The 22,707-nt window shown below is 48.7% G+C and overlaps 1 protein-coding gene across 3 annotated transcripts in view; it reads right to left on the reverse strand.

The window, feature by feature from the left end:
- Positions 1-21,522, reverse strand: part of PSMA4 (proteasome 20S subunit alpha 4) — a 41,295-nt gene extending 19,773 nt beyond the window's left edge. Inside the window, exons 1-3 of one of the 3 annotated variants that reach the window (XM_068127588.2) lie at positions 21,447-21,522; positions 21,068-21,130; positions 20,899-20,941 (exon numbers count right to left, since the gene is read on the reverse strand). In XM_068127588.2, the coding sequence (XP_067983689.1) occupies positions 20,899-20,941; positions 21,068-21,070 (46 nt within the window). In that variant the 5' untranslated portion in view covers positions 21,071-21,130; positions 21,447-21,522. Of the gene's footprint in view, positions 1-20,898; positions 20,942-21,067; positions 21,131-21,374 lie in introns of all 3 variants that reach the window. The other 2 variants (XM_068127587.2, XM_068127589.2) reach the window with 2 other exon arrangements.
- Between the last annotated feature and the right edge of the window lie 1,185 nt (positions 21,523-22,707).

Here is a 22,707-nt window from a genome sequence, read left to right on the forward strand (position 1 = left end):
AGAGGGGGGAGGGGGAGGGGAGGTGGGGAGGGGATGGGGGGAGGGGAGGTGGGAGGGGGGAGGGGGGGGGAGGGGATGGGGGGAGGGGAAGGGGGGAGGAGAGGGGGGGAGGGGAAGGGGGAGAGGGGTAGGGGGGAGGGGAGGGGTAGGGGGGAGGGGAGGGGGTAGGGTGGAGGGGGTGGGTGGAGGGGTAGGGTGGAGGGGGAGGACGGAGGGGGATGGGGAGGGGAGGGGGAAAAGGAGGGGGAGGGGGAGGGGGAAAGGGAGGGGGAGGGGGAAAAGGGGAGGGGGAGGGGGAAAAGGGAGGGGGAGGGGGAAAAGGAGGGGGAGGGGGAAAAGGGAGGGGGAGGGGGAAAGGGAGGGGGAGGGGGAAAAGGGAGGGGAGGGGAGAAGGGGAGGGGGAGGGGAGAAGGGGAGGGGTAGGGTGGAGGGGGTAGGGTGGAGTGGGAAGGGAGGGGGAGGGCCAGTCAACAATGACGTTGCAGTTCTCATGGTCGGAGAGCAGCACAACAATCGCGACATAGTCCTGCATATTCGCAACAGCACGAAGCGGATTTTGGAGACTCACCGATCCTGTGACGTCCTCCAATACCGGCGTTGCCGGGCGGGGGAAGGGAGACCCGTACATTCCCAACCCGTACATTCGCCCTCTCGACTCAAGCTCACTCGGACAAAAGCCTCGCACAAATTACACGTGAAGGCGCCCAATGGTCATGTCTATGCCACAAATCACGGGCGCACTATATTATATACATACAGTAATACCCCGGCCTACGTCATTAATTGGTTCCATAAGCCGTGACGTAACTCGGTTTTTGACGTAAACCGGGCGTAATGTCTTAAAAATGCCTTAAAATGAAGACAAACACGTAATTCGTAAAACGAGAGTAAATAACTGGAGGAGGCTGCGGCTTCACCCTGAATCTTTGCCGCTCCCCGTCGGGAGTCCCTCTGTTGTTTTTTATCGGTCGGGTCTTCTCCTCGAACGGGGTGACTGGCACTGACGTGTCGACCGTGAGCTGGCTTGTGTGCCGAGTGGCTCTGCGGCCCGCTTCACCATGGCGTGCTTTACCCAACGTGTCCGAGCAGTTTCACCGGTGGTCGTGTCGTGTCGTCTGTGATGAACGAACGAGCTCAGGGTTCCGTGAACCCGGCCGCCCCGGGGATCGATGCTCGCCTCCGAGTCGTAGGCGTGCCCCGTCTTTCCTCGAGTGGCCGAAGTTGCTTGCTTCTTTATTTTTGGACGATGCGATATATGCAGAAACGACGACGTACAGGCAGGCATTTGCAAATCCATGCACATGTGCACATGCACACGTCGATCGGTTCTTTACAAGGATATGCATCAACAACAACTTGCTACTCCCTGCACCACAGATGTCAATTTCCAAACAATTTACCTACTCCCTCTACCTAACTTTAAACTACCCTCCCTGGGTATTCGTGAAGGGGTCCATCCTCCCCCATCCACTCCTTCGCACCATGCACTCCACACTACTCAATCCACACTACTCACTCCACACACCATTTATTCCCACACACCAAGTATTCTCTCCATTTATCCACTTGCACCCCATGCAAGTCAATCACTCAACACCATTACACATGTCCTCAATACACCACTCATTCACTTTCTCTGGTCATCCCAGACCATTGCCTCATTTCACCAAGTTCATTCCAAAGATCCTCATTTGCACCTAAAGCTCATCCTCATACTCACACACATGATACACCAAGATACACCAAGAGCGGCTTCAGCTTGAAGTCGCCGGTGCAATCACCCCCAAGCATTAGCGTTAGCTGCTCCTTCGCGACTTTGTAGCCTGGCATGGTCTTCTCCTCCTTCGAGATAAAGGAGATGATGATGTAGGAGTGACGTAAAGTCGCACATAATGACGTTCGCTGAACTGAAATTTACTCTAGAAGAGTGGCGTAAAGTCGGATTTGACGCAGGTCGAAATGGCATAAAACGGGGTATGACTTTTATATATATATATATATATATATATATATATATATATATATATATATATATATATATATATATATATATATATATATATATATATATATATATATACCACCTTTCGAGGCCATTTTTCCCCACAGAGCGTGGGTTGGCCTTTTTTGGGCACTGTGGTCCCCTTTTTGAAGGAATGTTTTACAGCCGGATGCCCTTCCTGCTGCCAACCCTGTTAGTCGCCCCTTGCGACACAAAGGGAATTACCAGTAAACTGGTACTCAATTTGCCGACCTCAGAGGGATGACAGGCTGAGTCAACCCCCTGGCGTTAATTGAGCGATCGACCGGGATTTGAACCCAGGATCCTAGGATCCCAAGCCGGCACCCTAACTGCTAAGCCAACACCAGGTTGTGTGTGTGTATATGTGTGTGTATATGTGTGTATATATGTATGTATATATATATATATATTGTTTAAAAAAAAAAAGTTTTTATGTTTGTTTTTATTGTTTTTATGTTTTGCTATGCATTATGTTTTGCACTCTGTCAAAGCGTCTTTGGGCTTCCTGAAAAGTGCTATATAAAATAAATGCATTATTATGCATTATTATTATTATATATATATATATATATATATATATATATATATATATATATATATATATATATATACAGTGGAACCTTGACTTACGAGTTTAATTCGTTCTGTGACCGAGCTCGTAACTCAAATTGCTCATATCTCAAATCAAATTTCCCCATTGAAATGCATTGAAATGCTATTAATCCGTTCCAGCCCGCCAAAAACCACACCAATTTTTTTTTAAATATACAGTATATATAAAAATATCTCGCGCTTTATATTTCACCTGTATGCAGCATACAAGTTGGCAGGATGGCCTGGACTGGAGGTACGCACACTTGACTCTAAAGTCTAAACTGTCCAGCCTGGGTTTGAATCCCGACCTAGCTATAACCGGTCATGGGTGAATCACAGGCAGGGTGATTCATCAATGTGTGTACCGCTAAACTGGGCGCCCCGTTTGCGTCCCATTAGTTGTTGGATGTTAAGGATCTCACCGTGTTTTCCACAAAGAGAAGGCGAGCTATCGCCGGCACTCTGAACAAGTTGTGGCCTGGCATGCTCTTCTCCTCTGCTGTTATATACGTCCTCCTCGGCACCTCGCTCATGTTTTTCGACGATTGCGTGTTTTATATCCAAGCACATCATCCTCTTCTTCTTCTCAGTACCGTGTTTTCCACAAAGAGAAGGCGAGCTATCGCCGGCACTCTGAACAAGTTGTGGCCTGGCATGCTCTTCTCCTCTGCTGTTATATACGTCCTCCTCGGCACCTCGCTCATGTTTTTCGACGATTGCGTGTTTTATATCCAAGCACATCATCCTCTTCTTCTTCTCAGTACTGTGTTTTCCACAAAGAGAAGGCGAGCTATCGCCGGCACTCTGAACAAGTTGACGGCAGAGATACTGTACGTGCACGTCAAGATAACCACGTGACCGGAACCCACCTGGCGGCGTAAACTCAAAATAAAGAAACATGCGAAAACAAAAATGCAGCGCTATACGACAGAGATACTGTACGTGCACGTCAAGATAACCACGTGACCGGAATCCACCTGGCGGCGTAAACTCAAAATAAAGAAACATGCGAAAACAAAAATGCAGCGCTATACGACAGAGATACTGTACGTGCACGTCAAGATAACCACGTGACCGGAACCCACCTGGCGGCGTAAACTCAAAATAAAGAAACATGCGAAAACAAAAATGCAGCGATATACGACAGATACTGTACTTTCACGGAAAGATAACCACGTGACCGGGTGGCGAAAGCTCGTAACTCAAATCTCGGCTCGCATCTCAAAGCAATAAACCGCCCGAGCGACGGCTCGTATCTCGAAAAACTCGTAAGTTGGGGCACTCGTAAGTCAAGGTTCCACTGTATATATATCGTTACTGATCGCGGTTTAGGATGTTACTTTGCCGAGCGAAGGCTCCGCGACCGAACAGTTACTCCCCGATTAGAACCCGATTCACCCAGAACTTTGGCCGTATCGCACCGCAGCTGCCCAATCTGGAAAACTCTAAAGCGACCGGAAGAGAGGGAAAAGAGAAGAAGACAGAGTACGGAGGAAGAACAGATTTATTATACACACACAAGCAAAAAGAAAGAGCGACCAAAATTATTTACAGCAATGGATGGAAGAAGCAGTCACACAGTGCATCGTTAGCTTAAACTATTCAATTTACTTAACCCCAGGACAACGAGTAGGACAGACGACGTTCACACTTACACGGGGGAAATTGCAGGCAGGGATGGCGGAGGTGGGTTGCTGGAGAGGGAGCCAGTGTCGGAGGTAGCAGCTCTCAATTCCTCGCGTTTTTGGCGGGAAAACCCTCGGTCGCATATCCGCTGCCGATGCTGTAGACGTCACGCGCTGGCCCGATTCCACCTGCTCCTCTCCTTCTGGTGGAGCTGTCTCCCTCCTTCCAGCGCGTCTCTCCTTAGCTGGTTTCCGCTCCGAGTACCTCTCCTCTTTGGCTTGGAGCGTCTCGCATCTCACCGCTCCTTTCGTATGTCACCTCTTCGCTCATCTCCCGTCTGGTTCTGGTGAAGCAGTCCCTTCCAGTCCCTTTTATTACTCCGGGCGGAATCAAGCCGCCGGCTGCGAGGGCACGCCTACCGGGTCGCTAACCGCGGTGCTGGTTGGCCAAGTGGGGTTGGCTCACTCCTCCCCTCTATGACGAGGTGGAGACACGCCTTTCTTCTCCGAGATTAGCACATGGGCAATGGCGGCTTGCGGGAGTGAACACCACCCGCACCCCTTTTGGAAGGAACTTTGGAGAGCGAAGATGTTTGGGGAAATTGAAAGGGCCTACGCTTATTTTGTTTGATACAATGCAAAGTCAATCTAGTGGGAAACACATATTTAGCCTACATAGAATAAGGAAATACACTATTTAAAAAGATATATCGTGGCCTGCGTGTAAGTTTCATGGAATTAACTAGGAGGACGGCTGCGACCATTATTTACATTACGAGGGTGTTACACACAACAAAACCATACTTTTCACATTCGTTACACTTCCTCCAAAATTGCTACACTTCTCAAAAACCGTTACACTTCTCAAATTCGTTACACTTCTCAAAACCGTTACACTGCACCCTCCTTTCTTCAGGCCCGCGCTCGGGCCTACAAAACTTTAACTTAGTGTGACACGTAGGTGTAATTCCCTCTACTTTTAACCTGACCCTGAGTGTGACAATCTTAAAACACAAATAAGTATGTCCCCCTATTGCATTGCACCCTGTCTAACAGACTCAAGCCCACAGCTAACCGAATTACGGAATTATTCTCAAACTATACATTTACGGTGGGGAGCATTATTTACAATGACGTTATTTCTTATTTACAACGCAACCCAGGACCTGTGTTTTTTTTTTTTCTTTTTTCTTTTTAGGGAACAAGAAAAAAAGAAATTCCTGTTGGGAGGGAGGAGACAGCACGCATTGCATCGATGCACCAGTACCAATACCACCAAATCACCCAAAAGCACCAAAAGCACCACAAAGCACCAAAAGCACCACCTGGGGCGCAGTCACCATGGTTCATAATAAACACAACAAAACAACTGGTGGTGGTCTTCTCTTACTCTGCTGGGCCGATGTTCTTCCCGACGTCTTCTGGCTTCATGCGGCCGAGTTGGAAATAATAAAAAGCACAACTTGTGTTCGTTTTTATTTAGGGCCTCAGGGGCCAACTAAGGGTGGTCCACCTGTTTGGCATAGGTGCCACCTTACCGAGGTCCGCAAGCAAGATTCCCTGGCCACTATGGCCGGTCTCCAACAGAGGTGCCCTGCCCCAGAACCTGGGGTCCATCAAGTGGTACTTGGCCGCAGAACAGTGGTCCATAAAGTGGTACATCAACGCAATGCATGCTGGTTCTGGGAATCTCGTGCGCACAATGGCCACCTCACGCACGCTCCCCTCGGCCCCCAATGGCGCACAGGTCATGTGGGAGACAAAAGAGACAATTGAGCGAGGGGTAAGGTCACAAGGGTACACATCAATAAGGCAATGCAAGGCGAAATGCGTACGGAGGGCGAAGTGAGAAAGCTCGTCCCTACCGTACGTCACCCCCCTGTCACCTACACTACCCTTGCCCTTACCCCATATGTAAAAAATCTACACATTTACAAATTCGTCACTACTGTCACGTCTTCCCCATATTTCTCCTATACCAAATTCGTCTCCACAATCCCTCTAACCAAAATTTGCCATCACCCAATTCATCATCAATCCTCATAAGGAGGAAGAGATGGAACAACAAAGCACAATGTCACACCCACGTCATGATGCGTCTCACAATCCAAACATTTGCATCATAAAAAATAATCAAACCATGGCATGGTGTGGAGTACCTGTCACCTCAGGTGAGTGGATGCAGATGGTGCGAGGAGACTTCATCCTAACTACTTTCTAAATGACATTAACACACTTTACACTACCCGGGGTCTCTCCCTGCCAATCCATTGGCCAACTTACACTATGGGTTCTAAAAACCAATTCCCATTGACCAAACTGTGGTGCTTCTCAATTTGGGGTCTCACTCCCCCGATTCATCTCCCGGTGCCCTTGCACAATTTCTGGGCTGTGACGTGTAGCTCTCCCAGCAGGTCTACCCACCTGCACACCTCCACCACTGCAGTTGCCACCCGAGCTTACCTAGCTCCTCACCTAACCTATCTAATTTGGGAAGGCCCCTCCTGGCTCTGTCACCCCTTGGTGCCCTCTGGCACTGGGCTACCCGGGTCCGTCCACCGGATCCTCGGGCCCCATCCACAACTACCGGCTCCCAGAGCCCACCTGCGGCCTCACCTGGCCGACATCCTCACAGTGGTGGAGCGCCCAACCAACTACACACACTAACAGGCTACACACCCAGCCATTTCCACAACACTAATGCACCCATCCAAAGACCATTCTTTCACCCGCACCACAGATGCCAATATCCAACCACAATTTACCTATACCCTCTACCTAACACTTACTCTACCCGCCCCGGGTATCCGTGATGGGGGTTTACTCTTCCCCCATTCACACCTTCGCACCATCCACTCCACTCCACAATTTCCACCATACTCACTCCACGACCATCCATTCCAATACTCCAGATATTCCACACTACCATTTATTCCACATAGCCACATACACCTGTTGTTGCACACCTGTGCAATCATACCTGTTCAATCCTCACACACACGGCATCATCTCAGCTAACTACTCCCCTCTGAAACTTGCGCTTCCCAGTCGCCCCTTTAAACTATTGCGCTCCCACGTCATTATCATCCACACTAAACTACCTGCGTCCCCACTACAGGTATCAGTCACTAACTAATCTTAATGTTACCTAATGTCATCTTCGCTAGATCCCTACACACGATATATCCTAACCCACCCGGGCTAGTTTTCACTGCCATACACCCCATAAGCTATTGCGCATTTGCCCCACCTGTGAGGGATGGTGGATTTGCCATCCCACCACATTGGGGAGGTCCTATCAATTTCGCACACCTAAATCCAACCAATCAAAAATTCTGCCAATCATCTGCCAATCACCGTACCAATCATCAAATTTCGCCTTTTTCTAATTTTGGGTCCAAAACACTAACCTCATCACTCGTCTACTTATTACATCCTCTCGGTGCGCCAATTCCCTTCTAAAGCTCGGCTTCGTACAGCCGAGCAATGAACACGGGTTCTTTTGTGCCAGCGGCTGGATGCGTCCGGCACTCGGTGCAGGGACGGGGGCTTACCCGTGCCGAGATCCCACACACCACCTCGGCGCGGAGCCATCCAATTTCCCGATCTCGACCTGCCGGAACGTCTCAATAAAAAGTGGTCGCCATGACGACCCTTCCTATCGGGCTGCCCGCTCCGCCTAGTGGAGCCCGGACGCGGCCGTTCCAAGCGAGGCCCAGCGTGGATCGCGTACGGCGGTCCTTTCGAACCCGCCGCGGCTCGGATCCCCGCTGGTTCTCGCGGCACGCGAAGCCCGGCACGCACCGAGGGCCCGATTCGGCTATAAGTCGTTCTAACCTCTAACCCGGTTACCGTCGATGCCTCACCTGGATTCTTACACGCATACGCTACCCCTTTCTTGCTCATACCTCCAGCTGTTCCCATGCTCCTCGTACCTTTCCTTACACACCTCGGTACACTCATTCCGCTCACAGACTTGGTCACACACCTGACCACCGAACACCTTGGCACACATTCGTCGCTCGCACACCTCACCAACACACCTCTTCGCGCCCCCTCCTCGGTCACCTCCTCTGTGACTATCACAGGGGTGCTCTCACTCGCACACCCAACCACGTGCCTCACGACCAACTCCATTGTGCATTCCCACTCACGCTCTACCATTCCAGGTGTGCATCCTTCCATTCCAGGTGTACATCCTCGCTCACCTGTCACAACCAACTCACGCTCCGTGTCACTCTCACTACTCTCACCTCCACTCTCGGTCGCGCACTCACCCTTACTCTTGCCAGCGCACTCTTTCCTCATGCACCCGTCCGTTACACACCTTTCTCGCGCACACTCTTTCGTTACTTCCTCCGTAACACTTACCACACCGCGCTTCCATGTACCCCCTCGCACACGCGCTTCGACCAACTCACTCTTGACGGCACACTCACTCCTCGGCGTGCACTTTTTCCTCACACACCCCATGGTCGGACATTCTCGCACACCTCTTTCTTCGCACACCAGACCTGTCGCACACTTCACCAACGGCCTTTCACGAACACCCGGGTCTAAACCAATCCCCAAGCCGACTGAAGCTTTCCTCACATCATATACCTTGCCGAATATTTCGCCACTCACCTTGGCACCTCGTCTCCGCCCCTCTTTTGCCACCTGCAAACTCTTTATTTGGTTAGTGAGCATCACATTATGAGTTGAGCACCGACCTTGTACCAATTCCATTACCTCCTCCTTTATCTCCCTCTTAGTTTCTGTCCGTCCCTTCTTAATTTCACTCACCTCTTCTTCCACTTCCTCTAATTTTTGTTTAACCTCTTTTATTTCTCGGTGCGTCTCCTCAAGTTCGTCCTCTAAGGCTACCGTGACCGTCTCTATGTGCATCCTCACCTGCCGGTCCTTTGTCTCCATTATCTCTGTCACCTCGTCCACCCTCATTGTCAGTTCCTCACGCACCATCTGACATTGCCTCTGTGTCGCTATTAATTCGTTTTTAATTTCTTTTTGTGTCGCCTTTAACCCTCCTAGTACCGCAGTGTTCTTTTGAACCTGCTCCACTAACTCCGTCTGTCCCTCTGTCAGCTGTTCCACCTCCTCCGTCAGATCTTCTATTCCCCCCCTGTAACTTTGCCGTATTATTTCTCACCTCTTTCTCCATACGCTTCTCACCTCGCTTTACCTCCTCGCGTAGCCCCGAAACCTCCTCACTCACACCTCGTCGTATCTCCTCCATCTCCTTTGTAGATGCCACCCTCATCTGTCCCAATTCATCCCTCTGAGCATCCAATTTGGTTTCTACCCCGATTTTTACCTCCTCTATCTGCTCTCCCATTCGTTTGATTTCCCGGGCAGATTGTTCCCCTATTTCCCGCAATTTGTCCTCCATCCTATTTTCTAACCCCATTAACCCATTTTTCACCTCTTTTATCCCGTTGTCTAACCCCTCAAAATTATTGTCTAACTTCTCACCGGTACCCCTCGCTTCGTCCCTCATTACCCCCATTTGGCCCTCCAATCGCTCACCCTGAGCATCAATCCGGTTCCCCATTACCCCCATTTGCCCCATAAGGGCCCCCATCATTCTGCTTTCCATTTGTTCCATACTGTCGTTTTTTTTCTGCATTTCCACCATGAATTGGGCCATGAAGGCTTGTATTTGGGCCGCGCTCATTGGTTCCACGACCGTGGCCCCCTCAACCACATGCGCGAGAGCGCCATTTTGTGCGTCTGAAACCTCCGCAACCACATTGCCATTTTTCTCCTCCTCCCTTTCCTCCACATACATTTCCCTGAGGTCCTGGGTCGATTCTACCCCGTCTATCTCTCCCACCGGCATCCCGTCGCCTTGACCAGCCATGGCGCGATTTCAAAATTCGGGTTTTGCTTTAAAACAAAACAAATTTCGTCCGCTCCAAATTTTGACCAAATTTTTTCTAGATGTTTTAAAAATTTGGTTCGGGCCCCAAATCTCACTCCCAGACACCAATTGTTACTTAATAACACAATTGGTGTTCCAAAATTTGGGCCTAACAAATTTAGTCCCAGGTCCGAATCCCAACTCCTGACAACAATTGTTACTGATCGCGGTTTAGGATGTTACTTTGCCGAGCGAAGGCTCCGCGACCGAACAGTTACTCCCCGATTAGAACCCGATTCACCCAGAACTTTGGCCGTATCGCACCGCAGCTGCCCAATCTGGAAAACTCTAAAGCGACCGGAAGAGAAGGAAAAGAGAAGAAGACAGAGTACGGAGGAAGAACAGATTTATTATACACACACAAGCAAAAAGAAAGAGCGACCAAAATTATTTACAGCAATGGATGGAAGAAGCAGTCACACAGTGCATCGTTAGCTTAAACTATTCAATTTACTTAACCCCAGGACAACGAGTAGGACAGACGACGTTCACACTTACACGGGGGAAATTGCAGGCAGGGATGGCGGAGGTGGGTTGCTGGAGAGGGAGGCAGGGTCGGAGGTAGCAGCTCTCAATTCCTCGCGTTTTTGGCGGGAAAACCCTCGGTCGCGTATCCGCTGCCGATGCTGTAGACGTCACGCGCTGGCCCGATTCCACCTGCTCCTCTCCTTCTGGTGGAGCCGTCTCCCTCATTTCAGCGCGTCTCTCCTTAGCTGGTTTCCGCTCCGAGTACCTCTCCTCTTTGGCTTGGAGCGTCTCGCATCTCACCGCTCCTTTCGTATGTCACCTCTTCGCTCATCTCCCGTCTGGTTCTGGTGAAGCAGTCCCTTCCAGTCCCTTTTATTACTCCGGGCGGAATCAAGCCGCCGGCTGCGAGGGCACGCCTACCGGGTCGCTAACCGCGGTGCTGGTTGGCCAAGTGGGGTTGGCTCACTCCTCCCCTCTATGACGAGGTGGAGACACGCCTTTCTTCTCCGAGATTAGCACATGGGCAATGGCGGCTTGCGGGAGTGAACACCACCCGCACCCCTTTTGGAAGGAACTTTGGAGAGCGAAGATGTTTGGGGAAATTGAAAGGGCCTACGCTTATTTTGTTTGATACAATGCAAAGTCAATCTAGTGGGAAACACATATTTAGCCTACATAGAATAAGGAAATACACTATTTAAAAAGATATATCGTGGCCTGCGTGTAAGTTTCATGGAATTAACTAGGAGGACGGCTGCGACCATTATTTACATTACGAGGGTGTTACACACAACAAAACCATACTTTTCACATTCGTTACACTTCCTCCAAAATTGTTACACTTCTCAAAAACCGTTACACTTCTCAAAACCGTTACAATATATATATATATATATATATATATATATATATATATATATATATATATATATATATATATATATATATATATACGGTTATGAAACATTATATATCCTCCTATTTTTGAACTCTTTAAACCAGCGCAAAAATAAAAGCTTATTTTTCTTCTTCTTCTTCTTCTTTTCCTCTTTGGTATCGTGGTATTTTTTACCATGGGCTTTGTTAGTACAATACAATGGTGGAATAAGAATATCGTTTAACATCGATTTTCTTTTCTCCCCCCTGCCTCTCGCGAGCATCTTACCCTTTGTCCGGCGTTTTTAAAAACAGGACAAACAGATAGACAAAGAATTCTATATTGATTCTTTCTATCCTCCCAGACACGTGCTTGTTCGCTCTCCTCCTCATCTCGACTTGTGCCCCGCCCCCTGTATCTCGTTTTTCTTCCGCCTCTGCTCCTTCTTTCTCAAAACCACGTTCTCGCTTGGAGACTTTTCCCAGATTGTTTTTCATGGTTTTCATGGTCCTGTTTGGATATTGTTGGAATATGTTTAAACTGCAGCCGTGATGCTTACGCCCCCCCCCCCCCCCCCCAGAATTTCCATGTTTTAAACGTTTCCCAGTGTGTACCCTGGTCAGAATAGGTACACCGTATCCCTGCGTGTCGTAAGAGACGACTAAGAGGGTTGGCGTCAGGAAGGGCATCCGGCCATAAAAACATTGCCTCAAAAAGAGAACCATGACAATTACAAGTACATATGGGCAGGGTGCAGCCCGAAGTGGAGATCTGTTTCTGAGGTTTGGGACATGGAATGTAGGGACAATGACAGGGAGATCAGGAGAAGTGGTGGAAGTATTGGTCAGAAGAAGAGTGGACATATGTTGTGTGCAAGAGACGAGATGGAAGCGAAGTGGTTGGAGAATGGTGAAGGGTAGGCAGGGACAGAAATACAAGTTTGTGTGGCAAGTTCTGTCTGTTCACAATTGTATTTTGTCGAAACTGTATTTATCTTTCGGTGTGTGAAGTTATTGTGTGCAACTTTGGTTGTTTCTCGGTGTTTATCTTTCATAAATTGATCGTCTGTTTGCCGTGTCGCGAGCAAGGCCTTGTACAGTGTGCACTGTACAACCTTGAGGCTTTGTTTTTCTCTCAGTGGTCCGTCGTTTGTGATCCAATAACTTTCGTTCTCTGTATTCCCAGTCTTTTCACCCATAGCCTACTTCCTTGTGTAAATCTCAACTCAAAAAAAAACAAAAACAAAAAAAAAACATTTCCTTCTCTGTTCTCATTCGTTTATTCATTCTTATTCGTTCGTTCGTTCTTCGACCACGTGTTTCTCCCCCATTTCCCCAGATAGTTTTCACTCATTAACCTTCAATGTTTACACTTTCCCCTCAAGTTATGTATTCCGTCATATTTTATAACACCTTTTTCTTCTTCTTCTTTAAAAGGCTGCTTTCGACTTGCTCACCAAATCAATTCATCCCAAAAAAAATATCCATCTCCTATAGTGCCTTTGTTCTACATTCCCTAAACTCTCCTGCACTCCATCCTCCATCCAGCGTCCTTAAACGTATTTTTAACTCGAAGGTCACAAGAAACTCATTTTGCAATAAATGTTCGTTTCCCATAAATCGTACACTTTCAAAAATCCAATCTCACCCCTCCCCTCCAAATCTTCCCCATAACCCCTCCCCTCCAAATCTTCCCCATCACCCCTCCCCTCCAAATCTTCCCCATCACCCATCCCTTTCAAATCTCCCCCCTTGCCCCCTCCCTCCTAAACTACCCCCTCACCCCTCCCCGCCAAGACGCCCCCTCGCCCCTCCCCTCCTAGACTCCTGCCTCAACCCTCCCCTCCAAATCTCCCCCATATCCCATCCCTTTCAAATCCCTCCCCTTGTCCCTTCCCTCCCAAACTCCCCCCTCACCCCTCCCCTTCAAATCTCCCCACCCTCATTGCTTCTCAATTTCCCCCCGCTCACTCCCCCTCCTCAAAGCGTCCTCCCCGCTTCTTCCCCCTTCAAACTCTCACCTCCATCTCCCCCAACCTTCTGCCTCGCTCTTCCCCCTCCTCAAATAACACCTCATTGTGGCTCACCCAATCACCATCAAACCTTTTGTCCGCCCCATCCTTCCCTTTCTCCGAGCTATTCTGAAATCTCTGACACACCTTCAACAGCTCTCCCTACCTCTTCCACCTCTTCCACATCTTACCCTACCCGTCCTCCCCCCTGTTCTGTATCTGATGCTCCCCCTTCCTCTTCATTAACGGTATGGACCTCAAACATCCGGGGCCTTCGTTCAAACTTAACCGATCTCTCCATACAGGTTGCTTCTGTCAAACCAGACGTGATCTGCTTAACAGAAACTTTCCTCCTTTATGATGTCTCTGATTCCATAGTATCTCTCCCGGGCTACTCCCTCCTCCGGTATGATAGACCTGAGCCTCGTCCTGGAGGCGGGGTTGCTATCTTTATCAAAAACTCTCTTCCTCACTCGCCCTGCACTGCACTCTCTCCACCTCACCCCCAGGAATACCTCTGGCTACGGCTTCCCCTTCGCTCCCACCTCTTGTTCATATGTGTGTTGTACCGTCCACCAAACAGTGATGACTCCATCTACATCTCGCTGTCTGATGATATGGACCAACTTCTATCTACTCATCCCAACTCTCTCTTCCTCATATGTGGTGATTTCAACTGTCATCATGCCAGTTGGCTGGGTGTGGGTACCTCTCTCACCAGCCATGGCTCCTCAGCAAAGGACTTCTGCGACTCACTGGGACTGACACAATCTGTCAATTTCCCGACCCGGATCTCAGTCAACGGAACATCTTCTCTTCTGGACTTGGTTATGACTAACTTCCCTGAAAATGTCTGCTGCTCTTCTTCTGCTCCGATCGGAACATCTGATCATGTCCTTGTTAAAGTGGACATCTCTCTGACCATCCTCAGGGAGCCTGCTCAGCGTCGACGAGTCTGGCATTTCACTCAGGCCAACTGGCACGGTCTTCAAGCAGCCATCAATCATCTGGACTGGTCTCCCATCTCTACCACCTCTGACATCAACTCATCCTGGGAATTCTTCCAAAGTAAATTGCTCTCTCTCATGCACAGATTTATCCCATCTCGTCTTCAGTTGTCATACCCTTCCTCCCGTCCATGGTACACGGAATCTTGTGGTGAGGCTGTTGCCCAGAAACAACTTGCCTTCGTCTCCTGGAAAGCAAATCCAACGGAAGGAAATCTCATTTCCTTTCACAAAGCCCGAAACAAGTGTGTGTCCACCCTCAGGAGAGCCAGGAAACAATATCTCTCCGTTCTCAAGACCGAACTCTCTTATCTGTCTCCCTCTTCCAAATCCTGGTGGCGTCTGGTCAAATCCGTTTCTGGTGTTTGTTCCCCCTCCATCCCCTCCCTTACCTCAAACGGCTACACAGCTGACTCCGCACGTGAAAAAGCTGAATGCCTCAACTCTGTGTTTGCCTCTAAATATTGTGTCCCAAACCCATCCCTCTCTGTACCCACCATACCCAGTCGTACCCTGCTGCTCCTGGACTCCGTGTCCTTTCCTCCTGACAAGGTGGAAAAGTTTCTGTCAACCCTCGACTCTGATTCTGCAACTGGACCCGACGGCATCAGCCCACGGGTCCTAAAATCCTGCTCTGCTGCTCTATCTCACCCTCTCTCTGTTCTCTTCGCCCTCTCTTTTGCTCAAGGTCAACTGCCATCTGCTTGGAAATCAGCCAACATCACCGCTTTGCACAAAAAAGGTGCAAAAACAGATCCTAGCAACTACAGACCAATCAGCCTTCTCCCAATTATCAGCAAAGTCATGGAATCCATCATTGCTTCTGATATGAAATCTTTCCTCTTCTCCAATGGCTTGATCTCTGATCATCAATTTGGTTTCAGACCAGGTCACTCTACTCTGGACATTCTGCTTCTGCTGTCTCAACAATGGATGGAGGTCCTCAATGCCAAACAGGAAATTAGAGCTGTCTCCCTCGACATATCACGTGCCTTCGACACGGTCTGGCACCCCGCTCTGCTCACCAAACTCTCCTCCTTTGGTATCCATGGAAATCTCCACGCATGGCTGGCGGACTTCCTCTCTAGTCGTCGTCAACGTGTGGCCCTGAATGGGTTTCTCTCATCTCCTCTTCCTGTTCAGGCTGGAGTTCCCCAAGGCAGTGTTCTGGGCCCCGTGCTTTTTCTGGTCTTCATCAATGATCTCTCTGACTCTCTCGAAAATCCTCTCTATCTCTTTGCTGATGACTCCACTCTCTGCCGCTCCATTCCTCTTCCCTCAGATCGGCAGTCTGCTGCCTCCTCACTCTCTGAAGACCTGGACAAAATCACTGACTGGTCAAACAAGTGGAACATGTCTTTCAATCCTGACAAATCTCACACTCTTACTATGTCTCTCCGAAAAGATCGACTGGACAACCCTCCCATCTACTTTCTCAACAATCCTCTCCAAGAAGTTCTGTCGCTCAAGATTTTGGGTCTCACTATCTGCCATGATCTTTCTTGGGAAAACCACATTTCCAAGCTGGCCTCCAAAGCCAGTCGCCGACTGGGCATCCTCCGTCGTGCGAAGTCCTTCCTCGGCACACCTGAGCTCCTCACCACATACAAGGCTTTCATCCGCAGCTCAATGGAATACTGTTCTCCCCTATGGGCCGGTGCTCCTGCCTCACACCTAGCTCGGCTTCACGCTGTTGAAACCAAAGCTTTCAGAATTATTGGAATCTCCCGCGATGAAGCTATCTCTGAGGGCCTTTCACTCACTCACCGCAGGCAGGTAGGTGGTCTTTCTGTCTTCTACCGACTCCTCTCCGGCCTTGCACCCCCAGCTCTCTCTGTGCTCTGTCCCCCAAATATTCCTACAGGTCGCACAAGATCTGCCAGCAACCCTCTGATGGTTAAACTGCCGAAATCTCGGCTCTCCGCTCACCTTCACTCTTTCATTCCTCTTTTCTCCCGCCTCTGGAACAAACTCCCTCACTCCCTTCAATCCCACTCCTCCCTCCAGGTCTTTAAAACAGCTGTTCACCACCATCTCTTATCTTCCCCCATCCAAAACCTTGATCTTTTCTACCCCCGCTAATTCACCCCAGATCCACCTTGTTTGAAATTCCAACTTCTTTCCTGGAAGACCTGGCAGTGTCCATATGTTTTATACCTCTCCCACTGCCCCCTTCCCACGCCCCCCCCCCCCCCCAAAGCCCTCGCCCTCTCTCAGATCTCTCGATGTCTCCATGTCTCTCGGTCCCTGCTCTCAAATGTTGTGTTTGTGTCCTTCCCCCTCTCTCCAACATCTTGTCTACCGCTCCCTATGTTATATGTTTTATGTGTCGGTTTGTCTTTCTGTGTGATTAATGTTCGCTCTTTCACGAGCCTCGATATTGTATACAAAAAAAAAAAAAAAAAAAAAAAAAAAAAAAAAGGGTGCCTGGAGGGCATGAATGGTGTTGGTGTCCTGTTTTCTGAGGAGTTTGTAGACAGTGTGGTGAGTGTGACTAGAGTGAGTGATAGGTTGATGATGGTGAAAATGATGATTGGAAAGCTCTTGGTGAACGTCATCTCGGGATATGCTCCGCAGGTTGGTCGAAGCGATGAAGAGAAGGAAAGTTCTGGTGTGCGATAGAGAAGCTGATGGAAAACGTGAAAGATGAGGAAGTTGTTGTGGTAGGAGGAGACCTAAATGGACATGTGGGAAGGAGTATGGATGGTTTTGAGGGAGTTCATGGGGGTTACGGATATGGTGTGAGAAATGGAGAAGGTGAAAGGATTTTGGAGTTTGCTGATGGAGCTGATTTGTTGATTTGTAATACTCAGTTCCAGAAAGAGGATAATAAGCTTGTTACATACACGTCAGGTGGGTCGACGACAACCGTTGACTACCTGCTGGTGCGTAGGCGAGATAGGGGGCACCTCCGGGACACAAAGGTGATCCCGGGGGAGGAGGCTGTTTCACAGCACCACTTGGTTGTCTGCGACATAAGGGTGAAAGGTGCGAGGAGAGCTCGGCAGGTGAAGTACCAACCAAGAAAGAAGGTGTGGAGGTTGAAAGAGGTGACAGTAAGGGAGGCATTAAAAGAGAGGCTGAGTAGGGTAGAGTAGATGTGGTTGAGCTTGAAAGTGGTTGGATGTCAATGAAAGCTAGTCTGTTGGGAGCCGTTGGTGAGGTATGTGGATGGACAAAAGGACCACCGAGGCACTCGGAAACATGGTGGTGGGATGATGAAGTTGGAAAGAGGATTGACGAGAAGAGGAAGAAGTTCAAGGAGTGGCAGAAGGCGAAGGGTACGGGAGCAGAAACAGCAGAGCATGAAAGTTATAAGGCAGCCAGGAAGGCTGCAAAGAAAGAGGTAGCAAAGGCACAGGAGGCATGGAGGAAAATGTTCGGAGAACGCTTGGATTTGGAAGAGGGTCAGAAAGCAGTATTCAGGATTGCAAAGCAGATAGCGAAAGAGAGGTGTGATGTGATGGGGGTGAGTTGCTTGAAGGATGAAGTGGGACAAATCGTTGTCGACCCAGATGGAATTAAAGGAAGATGGAAAAGATATATGGAAATGCTGTTGAATACAGAGAATGAATGGGATGGCAACATGGAGAGTAACCCAGTTTTAGGACCGGCAGAGAATATAACTGAGAAGGAAGTTGAGGAAGTGTTACATATTTATGTGAATTACTATTCAGGTCTTTGCTTATCAATGTGTAGTCGATTAAGGGTTGTTGTGGTTGGAGGGTCAGGAGCCCTTCTGGAAAAAGAGACCGGAAACGGAAGAAGAAAGACACGAGGTCGAGAGAAGCGACGAGGATTCTTCTTCCTCGCCCCGCTCCGACGAGAGGTGGGATCGATATTGAGCCGCGTGGAAAAGCGGCGTTCCCAAGCCCGTCTGGCGAGAGGAGTTACCGGGACGTGTACCTACCCGGTGGACACGTCAAGCTGCCGTGGGGCCGCGCACCGACCCAGTGTCTGGCACCGTTCGCGGCACCGTCTACAAAGACGCGTACGGGTCGCACGTTGGGGCCTAACACGCGTTGCAAGCGGCGCGTGGCTTTTGCTTGCTTTACAGTACCCGCTTCGCGTGGCCACGAGGGGGCTGCAGCCGTGGTTCCCGGTACGATACATGCCCGGTGGAAACACGTCCACCCGGGGTTCGTTCAACCGCCCGAGTGCGGCGAAGCTGACCATCATCTTGGTCAGGAGGGGCCCAGAGACATTGTGAGGGACAGAGACCAAAGGGGGTCGTGAGTACAAAAGGGGACACACGTATGTAAGATGGCCATCTTAATCATCTAGGGGATTGATTGTTGAGTGTGAATTGTTGATGGTGGATTGCTCGGGGAATATATCCTTGATTGTATCATTGAAATTGTATGGTATCATTACCATTGAAATATATCATTGAAAATCAGTTTTCTCTTGGGTGGAATTCATATGGATTGCGTTGCGAAAGCGCATATATAATTCAACTTTCTGGCGAAGTTCCTCTCACGGTCCGGGGGTCACCGAGACCAGGTCGTCACCGAGGGGACCACGTAACAGAATCGATAAAAGCAATGAAGGGTAGAAAAGCGGGAGGGCCGACGGGAGTTGTGGGAGATATGTTGAAGGCAGCAGGAAGTTGGGGTGTGAAGAGAATGACAGAGATCTGTAATCTGGTGGTGAAAGAAGGCCGCATTCCAGTGGATTGGGAACTGAGTAACCTCGTCCCTCTATACAAGGGGAAAGGTGACCCTCTGGAGTGTGGCTCGTACCGAGCGATAAAGTTATTGGAGCATGGAATGAAGGTATTGGAAAGGGTGTTGGAGAGGAGGATAAGGAAGAAAGTGAAGATCGACGAAATGCAGTTTGGATTTATGCCAGGAAGAGGAACGACAGACGTGCTCTTTATTGAGGCAGTTGCAGGAGAAGTACATGGAGAAGAGGAAGAAGTTGTTTCTTGGGTTTGTTGATCTGGAGAAAGCATTCGATAGGGTTCCACGCAAAGTATTGACATGGGCATTGAGGAAGTTAGGAGTGGAGGAATGGTTGATCAGAGTAGTGATGGCAATGTACAAAAGAGCGCGCACAGCTGTAAGGACGAAGGACGGGAACAGTGGTGAGTTTGAGGTGAAGGTGGGAGTGCATCAGGGGTCCGTACTAAGTCCACTACTATTTGTAGCCGTGATGGAGGTGCTGGCTCAGAATGTAAAGGAGGGTTTACCGTGGGAGTTGTTGTATGCAGATGATCTGGTGTTGATTGCGGAAAGTATGGATGGACTGAAGGAAAAGATGAACAAGTGGAAGGAATGTATGGAGACAAAAGGTCTGAAGGTGAATATCGGAAAGACGAAGGTGATGGCAAGTGGTAAAGCATGTGGTGAGGAGGAAAGAACTGGGAAGTGGCCGTGTGCTGTGTGCAGGAAGGGTGTCGGAGTGAACTCCATTCAGTGTACAATGTGCGCTGAGTGGGTTCATCAAAAATGTAGTGGTCTGAGATGATCATTAACCAGTGTGGCAGCTACATTCAAATGTAAGGTGTGCACAGAGGGAGCTGCAGATGGAGGAAATGTTGAGTTGGATCTTCGAGATGGTGTGAAGCTGGAAGGTGTGAAAACATTTTGCTACCTCGGAGACATGCTGAATGGAGAAGGTGGATCAGACTCGGCAACGGTTGCTCGAGTGAGATGTGCATGGAAGAAGTTTCGGGAACTGAGTGGCGTGCTGATGAGGAGGGGAGTGTCGCTGAAGCTGAAGGGAAAGGTGTATGCTGCATGTGTGAGAAGTGTTATGATTTATGGGAGCGAGACATGGGTAATTAACGTAGAGCAGCAACGAAGGAAGGGTGGAAATGCGAATGGTTCGGTGGATGTGCGGAGTATCGTTGAGAGAGAGGAAGACAAATGATGAATTGCGAAAGATGATGGGAATAGAGCCTGTGATTGATGCTGTGAAGAGGAACAGGTTGAGATGGTTTGGTCATGTGTTGAGGAAGGATGAAAGTGACTGGTTGAGAAGAGTGATGGAAATGAATGTAGAAGGAAGTAGAGGACGGGGAAGACCGAGAAAGACTTGGCTAAAGATGGTGGAAGAAGAAATGCGGGCAAGGGGATTAACAAGGAGAGATGCAGAAAATAGGGCAAAATGGAGAAGATTGTCATGGGGACCGCAAGGCTAACCCCCGCTCTTGCAGGGAAAATGGCCTTAAAATGCATGTTGTGTTGTTGTTGTGTTGTATCGAGCGATTTTGCATTTTAAAAGCAAGCCATAACAAATGTGAGATACACAGGAAAATGTCCCGAAATAACAGACATTTAAATAATCAGGACAGGAGTTACATAGACAGTCAATGGTTGCATTACAGTATCGGTACAAGTACAGTGTATTAGCAGACATCATAACTTACCTTCGGGAGAAAAGATTGTTGTTCGAGAATCATATCTGCGGGACTACCGAGTGTTGACGTCATTGGGAAGGAGAGAAGAAGAAGAAGAAGAAGAAGAATAAACCACATGTAAACTTATAACCACAAAACCACAATGTTGGATGTGAATGAGAAAGTCGAGGGTACGTACCATGTTACCTGTCGAGCCTTGTCCAATGCAATACTCCTGTGGTTATACCGCTCTTTACTTCAACTGAAAATAAGAATGTAATAAAATGATAAATGCAATCGACTCGTTATCGAACAAAGACATGAAAACTATAAAAATTTAAAAAAAGAACATTGTACTCGTTCGCCCATCGAGGAACTACGAATACGATGATGAAACAGCACAATTCGCTCAATCGCGTCACAAGTCAAATTTACGGTAAAAACGCGCAAAGTGCGACAAACGCAAATTTCATACACATCGGGAGTATTGGAACTGCTGTGGTTACCAATGTAGTGTGAAGCACTCGCAAAATTCGGCTCAAGTCGACACTCAAACACTCACTCACTCACTCACTCACAACTATCAGACGAGGCCGCTTGCCGTAAATTGCACCGTAAACCGAAAACCACAGCACGGCAATTTTACGACACTTGCGCATGCGCACACGTTAACCGTCGTTTCACGTTTTCATGATTACGAGCCACGAGGGATCTTCGAAAAATGACCGAGACGGTGCAGAGAGAGATACCTGGTCAATAACCTGCAGGGTCAAAGTGACGGTAAAAGCAAAATGACCGTCACTTTGAAGGGTAAATTAATAATGTCAACGCTGGTGGATACATTTACGATTTAGCTTTAGCTACCGGATATTGATTGTGATGTTTGTCACAGGGAATCTCGTCATTAAATGAATTTACCATCGATGTTTATTTATTCACTCCTCACACTACAATTGTATTTTCCCCACCTCAAAATTAAAAAAAATTTTTAACAAAGAGTTGTGTGTGTAACATGTATAGTTACGTTTACATGTGTGTTGGATTGTTTTCTCCAATGCGGGTTTCAAAATCTCACCACATACAAGGCTTTCATCCGCAGCTCAATGGAACACTGCTCTCCCCTCTGGGCCGGTACTCCTGCCTCACACCTAGCTCGGCTTCACGCTGTTGAAACCAAAGCGTTCAGAATCATTGGAATCTCCCGCGATGAAGCTGATTCTGAGGGCCTTTCTCTCACTCCCCGCAGGCAGGTTGGTGGTCTTTCTGTCTTCTACCGACTCCTCTCCGGCCGTGCTTCCCCAGCTCTCTCTGTGCTCTGTCCCCCAAATATTCCTACAGGTCGCACAAGATCTGCCAGCAACCCTCTTATGGTGAAATATTGCCAAAATCAAGACTCTCTGCTCACCTTCACTCCGAGTTGTTCATTCCTCTTTTCTCCCGCCTCTGGAACAAGCTCCCTCACTCTCTTCAATCCCACTCCTCCCTCCAGGTCTCTCCATCTTGTCTCCCGCTCCCTTTATCATATGTTTTATGTGCCTGTTTTTTTTTGTGATTAATGTTAGCTCTTACACGAGCCTCGATCTTGTATACAAAAAAAAAGAGGGAACGGAGGTCCCAGAACTCGATGTTTCCACCTTCGTGTATGTGTGTGTGTGTGTGTGTGTGTGTGTGTGTGTGTGTGTGTGTGTGTGTGTGTGTGTGTGTGTGTGTGTGTGTGTGTGTGTGTGTTAATATACCACAATATATACTACAATATAGTATATATTGTTAATATACGACAAAATATACTATAAGAATTAAATATACTACAAATCAATGTTGCTAGGAATCAGTGGTTGC

The sequence above is a fragment of the Myxine glutinosa genome, chromosome 10, assembly GCF_964187855.1.
Source record: "Myxine glutinosa chromosome 10, kmMyxGlut1.1, whole genome shotgun sequence".
In the NCBI taxonomy this organism is placed as follows: Eukaryota; Metazoa; Chordata; class Myxini; order Myxiniformes; family Myxinidae; genus Myxine; species Myxine glutinosa.